Raw genomic sequence first — 8,903 nt, 5'->3', positions numbered from 1 at the left:
ACCATCCATGAATCAGTGTAGAGGTAGAGCTTTGGCCACTTCTCTCTATCAGCAATGTCAGGAGCTAATTGGACAGCTTTGAGTTTGGCAAATTGGCTTGATCCACCTTCTCCTTCAGTAGCTTGTGCAACTTGTCATGTGGGGCTCCATACAGCGGCTTTCCATTTCCGGCTAGCGCCTACAATTCGGCAGGAACCATCAGTGAAGAGGGCGTATTGTCTTTCACTCTGGTAGCTCGTTATATGGTGGGGCTTCTTGGGCACGTGTCACCTGCTCCTCTTCTTCTTCAGAAGATAACCCAAAAGTCTCACCTTCTGGCCAGTTTGTAATTATTTCCAAGATCCCAGGGCGACTTGGGTTTCCAATTCAGGCGCGCTGCGTGATGAGGGCAATCCATTTGCTCCAAGTAGCGTCAGTGGCGTGATGCATGGAAGGAACCTTTCCTTTGAACATCCACCCCAGCACCAGTAGTCGGGGTGCCAGGAGGAGTTGTGCCTCTGTGCCGATTACTTCTGAGGCAGCCTGGACTCCTTCATAAGCTGCCAAGTGTAGTTGGCTTCGGACACTCTGTAGCTTCGGCTCCAGAATCCCAGTGGTTGGCCCCGAGTCTCACCAGGCACCTTCTGCCAGAGGCTCCAGGACAGACCATTGCTCCTGGCTGCAGAGTAGAGCACGTTCTTCACCTCTGGTCCTGTCCTGACTGGGCCAAGGGCTACGGCGTGAGCGATTTCCTGTTTGATCTGGGCAAAGGCTTGCTGCTGTTCAGGGCCCCAGTGGAAATCGTTCTTCTTTCAGGTAACCAGGTAGAGAGGGCTCACGATCTGGCTGTGCTCGGGAATGTGCATTCTCCAAAACCCTATGGCACCTAGGAAAGCTTGTGTTTCCTTCTTGTTGGTCGGTGGAGACATTGCTGTGATCTTATTGAGACCTCAGTCGGAATCTGACGTCGTCCATTTTGCCACTTTACTCCTAGGAGCTGGATCTCTTGGGCAGGTCCCTTGACTTTGCTCTTCTTGATGGTGAATCCAGCTTGCAGGAGAATCTAGATGATCTTCTCTCCTTTCTCAAATACCTCCGATGCCGTGTTCCCCCACACAATGATGTCATCAATGTACTGCAGATGTTCTGGGGCCTCACCCTTTTCCAGTGCAGCCTGGATCAGTCCATGGCAGATGGTGGGACTGTGCTTCCACCCCTGGGGCAGTCGGTTCCAGGTGTACTGCACACCCCTCCAGGTGAAGGCAAACTGAGGCCTGCACTCTGCTGCCAGAGGAATGGAGAAAAATGCATTAGCAATGTCAATAGTGGCGTACCACTTTGCTGCTTTGGACTCCAGCTCGTACTGGAGCTCCAACATGTCCAGCACAGCAGCGCTCAGCGGTGGAGTCACTTCATTCAGGGCACGATAGTCCACAGTCAATCTCCATTCCCCGTCAGACTTGTGCACAGGCCAGATGGGGCTGTTGAAGGGTGAGTGGGTCTTGCTGACCACCCCTTGGCTCTCCAGCTCACAGATCATCTTGTGGATGGGGATCACAGCATCTCGATTTGTCCGATACTGCCGATGGTGCACTGTTGAGGTGGCAACTGGCACTCGTTGCTCTTCCACTTTCAGGAGCCCAACTGCAGAAGGATTTTCTGATAGTCCAGGCAAGGTGTTCAATTTCCTAATGCCCTCTGCCTCCACAGCAGCAATCCCAAATGCCCACCTGAGTCCTTTCAGGTCTTTGTAATAGCCATTCCAGAAGAAGTCTATGCCCAGAATACACGGGGCCTCTGGGCCAGTCACAATCAGATGCTTTTGCCACTCTTTCCCAGTCAGGCTTAACACGGCGTTTGGTGCTCAAAGCATGAGCTCTGGCGTGCCCCAGGTCAGAGACAGTCCAGCTGCGTTACTTCTGTGCGTCACAGAATCGACTTGGGGATCAGGAAAAGAGCTGCTGGCTGGGCTATCTAGCTGGCTTCTCGGCAGAGGGAACACGGCAGGGGCCGATGGGATCTGCTCACGTTAGCTTGGAGACAAAGGAAGAGAGAGGCTGTTCAGGTTTAACTTCTAACAGGTTTATTGTTACAAGTTTCGCTACCCAAACAAGCTCGGAAGGGCTGGAATCCGATGTGTTGGTATGTGATGGGATTGGTGGGGTCGGCTACTGAGGCTTTTCCCTCCATTTTATAGGGAATTTGAAAACCCCGGTGAAAGGGGAAAACAACCAATGAGTTACAAGCCAGGGGGAGGATACAATGGAACAAGAACCACTGGGGGAAACCGAGAGGCGGGAGTTATAACAGAACCAATGAACGACTGAGTAACCGAGAATTTTCCCGAACTGGGGGAGGTGGCTTGTACCCGGGCACCGCCCAGGGGGTGCGGCTTAGGCTTCTGAGCCACCCATCGACCTCTGAGTCGGCCTCTTGGGGGAACTCGATCCAGGGGAGGGGCTGGGATTGATTGGCATTACGCAGCCCCAGCCCTGCAGTGGGCTGGGTCACACCAACATCTCCCCCTTCTTTATTACTTTGAAATGAGGGGGAAGGCTTAAGGGATTTCAAAACAAAACATTTAAAATTGGGAAAGGCTAGTAAAATTAACAACTCCATAAAGAAACCCCATACAATGTCCTTGATAATGGAAGGAATCCGTCTGCTGGAGCTCCCAGTGCAGAGGAGGAGCTGCAGCAGCAGGTGGGACAGCAGCAGGTAGGATGTCATCACGCTGTCAAGGGAGGTAACTTTAGGAACAGTATAACACAAATAAAATTAATACAAATACAATCAACTTAAATAACAATGGCTCCTTTGGACTGCCCCTCTTTCAAAACAAAATGAGGGGTCATTTTGGGAAGGGAGACACATTTTAAGGAGACTGGGAGATGGAGGGTTTGTTTTTCAGGCCTGGAGGAGGAGTCTTTTTTCCAGGTGGCTTGATTTTTCTTCTTTTCCAGGCTGTGGCAGCTTCTTTCCTTTGTTTGGCATCCGCAGGTGGTCTCAAAAAGGGTTTGATCCACTTCCCAGGGATCCATCTTGGACCCTCTGGGGTGGAAACACACTCGTAGCCTTTACCCCAGGTGACTAGGGGGTACAGGCCACGTATTTGTAAAGTGTCAGGGTCTTTTATTAGGACCTCAGGTCTCTCAGTCAGTTTATGTTTGGCAGAGTTTGTGAAGTGTCTCATTATGGGAAGATCAGGTTCCTCATAGGAGCAGTTTAAAAAGTTCAAAGTGAACAACGCTTTGGACAGTCTTGTGATGGGGGCAGCAATCTCATTGCCACCTTTTTGTTGTTCTAGCATTATTTTTAGTGTTTGATGTTTCCTCTCTACAATGGCTTGGCCTGTGGGCGAGTGAGGGATGCCAGTGATGTGATCCACACCCCACTCACTCATTGTAGATACAAAAATGCTGCCAGCAAGGATTTTTCTTGCTATTTTCTAAGTCCGTGAGAGACTTTTCTCTCTCACAGAAGTAGCAGGGTATGTAAACAACCAAGCTACCTGCAACCTTGAAAACTTTTGTTAATAGTATAGTAGAAAAATATTTTGACAATGGATGTTTTAGGATTTAGCCTATCACCACAAGGGGTAGCTGATCCTTTTTCCAATTAGACTATGAAGAAAAAAGTCTATAAGAGAGTTTGTAAAATAATTAAATAAATCAATCTTGCTGCACAATTCCTGCCTACTGGATCTTCTCTCCTCCTCCCTATGGCTGCAGGACACGGTGATATACTCTAGGGCCTAGGCCTGCGGTAATAATTGGTGCATGCCAACGTGACCTGCACACTGAGACGTGTCCCGCAAGCTGCAAGACAAGCCGAATTTCCTTAGAGGTACGCTTTTTTTTTCTTTCTTTTTCTAAAATCTCGTGTTTATTCTCTCTTTTCCCCCTCCAGCCCTTGTCCCCCTCCCGGAGGTTTGTGGGGCGGTGCTGTCCCTCAGCCCTTCCTGCCCCGGCACCCGCGGCCGCTCTGGTGCCCTCAGGCCCCGGCTCGAAGCGAAACCACAAAACCCTCTGGAAAGAAAGCCGGTCTGGGGGAAAACCCTGCAGGGGGGATTGAATGCCACGGACAGTGATTGCTGAGAGTTGGAGATTCCAAATGCTCCAAGGGGCCGGAGGGAACCGCGCTGCAGCCTCGGGGCCTCCCTGGGGCACCGCGGGGACCCCCGAGCAGAGCGACTCTTCCCGCCCCCCAAAATCTGCAGCTTTGGGTCAGCTGAGGAAAAGAGCTGGAAAAAGGGGCTGGAGCCCGAGAGACCCCTCAGCCATGGCCTGGAGCAGCTGCAGGAAAATGCCCTAGAAACCAAGGAAATCGATGGAAGTAATGAGGAATTTTTGAACTCTTCCCACTGCTGTTTCCAGAAGGTCCCAGCCGGGTCCTGCCGGGAGGACCCTCAGGGCTTAATTGGGGAGAAAAGTTGAATTGGGGCAAGGAAACTTTAATGGTGGGGAGAAGATGTGAATGGAGGGGATTTTAATGGGAGGGGATGATTTGAATTGGGCAGAGAAAATGAAGTGGGGGAGGAGCCCCCCAGCCCTCGGCTGTGCCCCGAAGGTGCTGCCAGTGGTTCCCCTGCTCCCCCCCCCCGGGCTGGGGGTGCGGAGCGGCCACTGCTTCCTGGGAATGCCACGGGATAAAATTCCACTCAAGCTTTTATGTTCCCAGTCATTCCCAATAAGATCCCACTTGCCCCCCAACATGGTCCCAGTTGTTCCCAGTCATGCCCTGTATGGTTCCTTTCACTCTCAGTCCCTCCCAGTAGAGTAAGGTAGGGCCCCAGTCACTTCCAGTATGAACCCAGCCACTCCCAGTCAGTCCCTCTGTGATGCCTTTTGTCCCATCATGGTCCCAGTTGCTCTAAGCATGATCCCAGTATGAGTCCAGTCACCCCCAGTATGATTCCAGGTAACTTCCCAGTAGGAGTCTGGTTTGATTCCTGTCACCCCCAGTATGATCCCAGTCACTCCCAGATACTCCCAGAACTATGCCAGTCGCTCCAACATGACCCTGTCACTCCAATGATCCCAGTATGACCCCAGTATGGGCCAGCTGCTCCCAGGATGATCCCAGTTGCCCCCTGCATTTTTCCAATTGCACCCTTTCACCACCACTGTGGTTCCAGTCACTCCCAGTACAATCGCAGTCATTCCCAGTACGATGCAAATCACTCCCAGTATATCCCAGCAGCACCCATTGGCCCTCAGCATGTTCCCAGTAGCCCTCAGTGTGGTCCCAATATATCCCAGTATAATCCCTGGTGCTCCAAATCTGGTCCTGCCCAGTCCCGGTCCTGGTCCCAGTGTATCCTCCCGTCCCATTCTGTCCATCCCATTCTGTCCCAGTCCATTCCAGTCCCTTCCTGGCAGCCACCGTCGTTTCCCAGATCCTTCTGCTGCCTGCCCCCCAAAGCTGCTCCTCCATCCCCCAAGATGCTGACAGGGATCGGGGGCTTCGTGTTGGACTTCGTCTCCTGGCGCTGGGGCTCGGCTTCTACCTGTGCAAGCAGGTGACGGGAGGGGCCCGGGGGTCGTGCCCCCCCTCTCCCGGAGCTCTGTGCTCCCCCGGGGCCCCCCTGCCCGGTGTCACCCCCTCTGCTCTGCCCACAGAGCTCCTGAGCCGCCGGCGGCCGCAGCCCCTCCCCGTGGCCTCGGGCCCGGCCGGGACCCCCCGCTCCGTCCCCGCGCTGATTTTGGGGGGTCGTGTGTCCCCCCCAGCCCCGCTGTCACTCTGCCCCTGCCCGGCTGCTCCCAGTGTTCCCAGGAAGGCTTCCCAGTTCGCCCCGGTCCCGTTTATTCGGGGAACAGTGGGAAGGGACTTTGGGGGATCCCGCGGGGGGACCGAGAGTGGAGGGGGCAGAACCGGCCCCAGGATGGATCGGGAATGGGGACCCCCGTGTGTCACCCCTGTGTCGTCCCCCCGGGGGGTCCTTGGGAGGCACCTCAACCCCAAATCGGCAGCCAGCGAACCCCAAAGGCGCAGAGACCCCCCCCAAAGCCGCCCCACAGCCCCCAAGGACCAACCAAAATTGCCCGCGAGTATCAGATAATCAGAGAAGGCGCTGAACAACCTTCAGCCAATCAGAGCGCGCGGCGCTGGTGACTCACCAGTTGCCAGGCAGACCCGCAGCGCCCAGCGCTCCCCACCCGGACCCCACCTGCGCCCCCCCTCGCCCCCAGCGCCCCCCGCCAGGGGAATTTGGGGAGGGGGCGCGTGGGGGGCTCCCAGGCCGGGCCCAGAGCCCAGCCCTGCCCCAGCCCGACCTGTCCCGGCTCCATCCCGGCTCCTCCCGCCGGATGCGACCGCGCTGGGAAAACGGGGGCCAAGGGTGGGCGCTGGGCCCGAGGGGAGCAGGAGAAGGGGTGGGGGAGGAGGAGAAGGAGAAGGAGGCATCTTTTAATGATATTTTATTGAGTCTCATTTTTTAGAGACCAGGATCAATACTCCCCGGGCGTCGGGGCGAGTCCCTCAGGGCTGTGGGGCCCTGCTGCCGGCTCACCCCGTGCCAGCCCAGCGCCAGCGCTCAGCGGGGCTTTGGCTTCCCGTGCCCTTTCCCGTGTCCCCAGCCCAGCGTCACCACCCCCGTGTCCCCAGGCCGTGCCCCACCCCTCCCCCCCTCCCTCTCTGTCGAGACATGGAGGACGAGAATTTCCCTACCATCCACCCCAAAGGTTCCCCCGAGGCCATTTCCTCTCGTCCTTTCCCTTGGGAGCAGAGCCCCAGCCCTCCTGGCTGCCCCCTCCTGTCAGGGACTTGGAGAGAGCCAGGTCCCCCCTGAGCCTCCTTTCCTCCAGGCTCAGCCCCCTCAGATCCCTCAGCTGCCCCTCAGAAGTTCTCCAGACCCTTCCCCAGCCCCATTCCCATCTCTGGACGTGCTCCAGCCCCTCCATGTCTTTCTTGCAGTTTGAAGCCCAATCGCTGCCCTGTCGCTGCAGGAGCCAAAACCTCAGGGAGACTCCTTGGAAATGGGGGTAGAGAGGAGCCCTTCAAAGGGAAACGTGTGCAAAAATGCTCCCAATGGCCGAGCAGGTTTGGTGTGGCTGCGGGAGGAAGAGATGCTCCGGGACTCCGCCTCAGCCCCGGAGTGGAGCAGCGGGCTCGGCCGTGGGGCGCGCGGGGGGCAACGGACACACGGGCACCGGACACACGGACACGCGGACAAATGCTCCCAGTGCTTCAGCGGCAGCGGCAGCAACGGCAGCAGCGGCAGCAGCGGCAGCAGCACAAGAGCAGCAAAAGAGCAGCGAGTCCACGAACCCTCTGCGTCCCTTCTCCTGCTCCTCCTCTCCCTCTCCCAGGGTCTCGCACCCTCTCCTGCTCTCCCTTTCGTTCCCCAACCCCCCCTCCCGCGGCCTCCCTCTTCCCATGCCCGGCCGGGCCATGCCCCCGGCCCGCCCCCAGCCCCGGGCGGGGCTGCCCCCTCCCTGCCCCCGGGCGTCCTGCCGCGGTCCCGCCTCCGCCCGGCTCTCGCCGTCCTGGCTGTGGCGCTGCTGGGCGGGCATCAGTGCCTGGCTCCTGGGCACCATCGCCAGCCCCTGGCTCCGGCTGGCCCGACCCCGGCCCCGGTCCCGGCCTCGGCTCCTGCCAGGGCCCGCCGGGGACACAGGCGGCGCGGCCGCTCCCGCCGCCTCCGCAGCGTCTTCCCCGGCCCGAACTCCGCCGCTCTTGAGCGCGGCCGCCGGCCCCGAGCCGCCGGTGTCCGCTTCAAAAGAGCCAACATGTGGGGATGGCCGGCCCGGGGCGGTTGAGCGGCGCTCGGGGGCCGTTCCTGGCCCCGGGCCGAGCGCTGACGGCCGCATCTCGCCGGCAGGGAAGGCGTAGCAGGGCCTGAAGGAGGGGTACCGGCTGGGTTCGCTGCTGGGGCGCGGCGGCTTCGGCAGCGTCTTGGCGGCGACGCGGCTCTCGGACGGCGCCCCGGTGAGTGGCGGGGCCGGCGGCGGGCGCGGGAGGCGGGGGGCAAAGGAGGAGGAGAAGAAGCATGGGGCTCGGCACGGCGGGCGGCGAGCTCAGCCCGCTGCTCCCCTTGCCTTGCAGGTGGCCATCAAATGTGTGCTACGGAACCGCATCCGCCATTGGGGCCAGCTGGTGAGTGAGCGAGGGGCAGCGGGAGAAGCCGGGGCGCGATGGGCGGGGATGAGCCGAGGCCTGGCAGGGTGGAAGCCGCCAGAACGCCTCGAGGGAGAGCGGCCGTGGGGCCAGCGGAGCGCGCAGAGCGTCCCCGGCTGGCTGAGGGCTTGCCGAGCCCCGGCACGGCATCGGCCCCGCTGACGGCATCGTGCTCCTCCCACAGCCCGACGGCACCCGAGCACCACTGGAGATTGTGCTGCTGGACAAGGTGTCCGCTGGCTTCCCTGGCATCGTCCAGCACCATGAGTGGCTGGAGCTCCCCAAAAACGTGGTGATGGTGCTGGAGCGCCCGGAGCCGTCTCAGGACCTCCTTCACTTCATTTGGGCATGGGGCTTCCTGTGCAAGGAGGTGGCGCGGCACCTGTTCCGCCAGGTGCTGGAGGCCGTGCAGCACTGCACCAGCTGCGGGGTCCTGCACCGGGACATCAAACCGGAGAACATCCTGGTTGACCTGGCCACCGGGCAGGCCAAACTCATTGACTTTGGCTGTGGCACCTACCTGCAAGCTGCAGCCTACACCAGCTTTGCAGGTGAGCCCATGCAGGAGGAGGCTCCTGGTAGAGACATCTCTGTTGGGGAAGATGAAACAGGAAAGCCTTATAAATATGATTGCCTGACAAAAGATTTTGGGAATATGAAAACTACAAGCGACATCGAAATGAAAGCCACTTTTGAAATACCAAGTCTTAGTTACTGAACAACTGGAAAACAATGGTATGGCTGACTGAAGGTAATCCTCTCTTGATTGAACAATACCCTCTGCTTGCAGGCAGGTCCAAGGGTCA

At 58.1% G+C, this 8,903-nt stretch overlaps 1 protein-coding gene and 1 long non-coding RNA gene across 2 annotated transcripts in view; both read left to right on the top strand.

The window, feature by feature from the left end:
- Positions 1-5,425: 5,425 nt before the first annotated feature.
- On the top strand, positions 5,426-5,771 carry LOC121660629. The gene is made up of 2 exons (XR_006014733.1): positions 5,426-5,500; positions 5,601-5,771. It is a non-coding gene; the product is annotated as an uncharacterized LOC121660629 (long non-coding RNA).
- An 854-nt stretch (positions 5,772-6,625) lies between these two features.
- The window catches only part of LOC121660631 (serine/threonine-protein kinase pim-1-like), a 5,580-nt gene continuing 3,302 nt past the window's right edge, over positions 6,626-8,903 (top strand). Inside the window, 4 exon segments of the mRNA XM_042020041.1 lie at positions 6,626-6,662; positions 7,400-7,908; positions 8,026-8,076; positions 8,282-8,648. Of these exon segments, the coding sequence (XP_041875975.1) occupies positions 6,626-6,662; positions 7,400-7,908; positions 8,026-8,076; positions 8,282-8,648 (964 nt within the window).

Source organism: Corvus kubaryi, unplaced genomic scaffold (assembly GCF_017639235.1).
Source record: "Corvus kubaryi isolate FWS band 111438036 unplaced genomic scaffold, C.kubaryi_AGA036_p1.0 36717, whole genome shotgun sequence".
NCBI classification, from domain to species: domain Eukaryota; kingdom Metazoa; phylum Chordata; class Aves; order Passeriformes; family Corvidae; genus Corvus; species Corvus kubaryi.
This window is presented reverse-complemented; position numbering and strand designations above follow the sequence as displayed.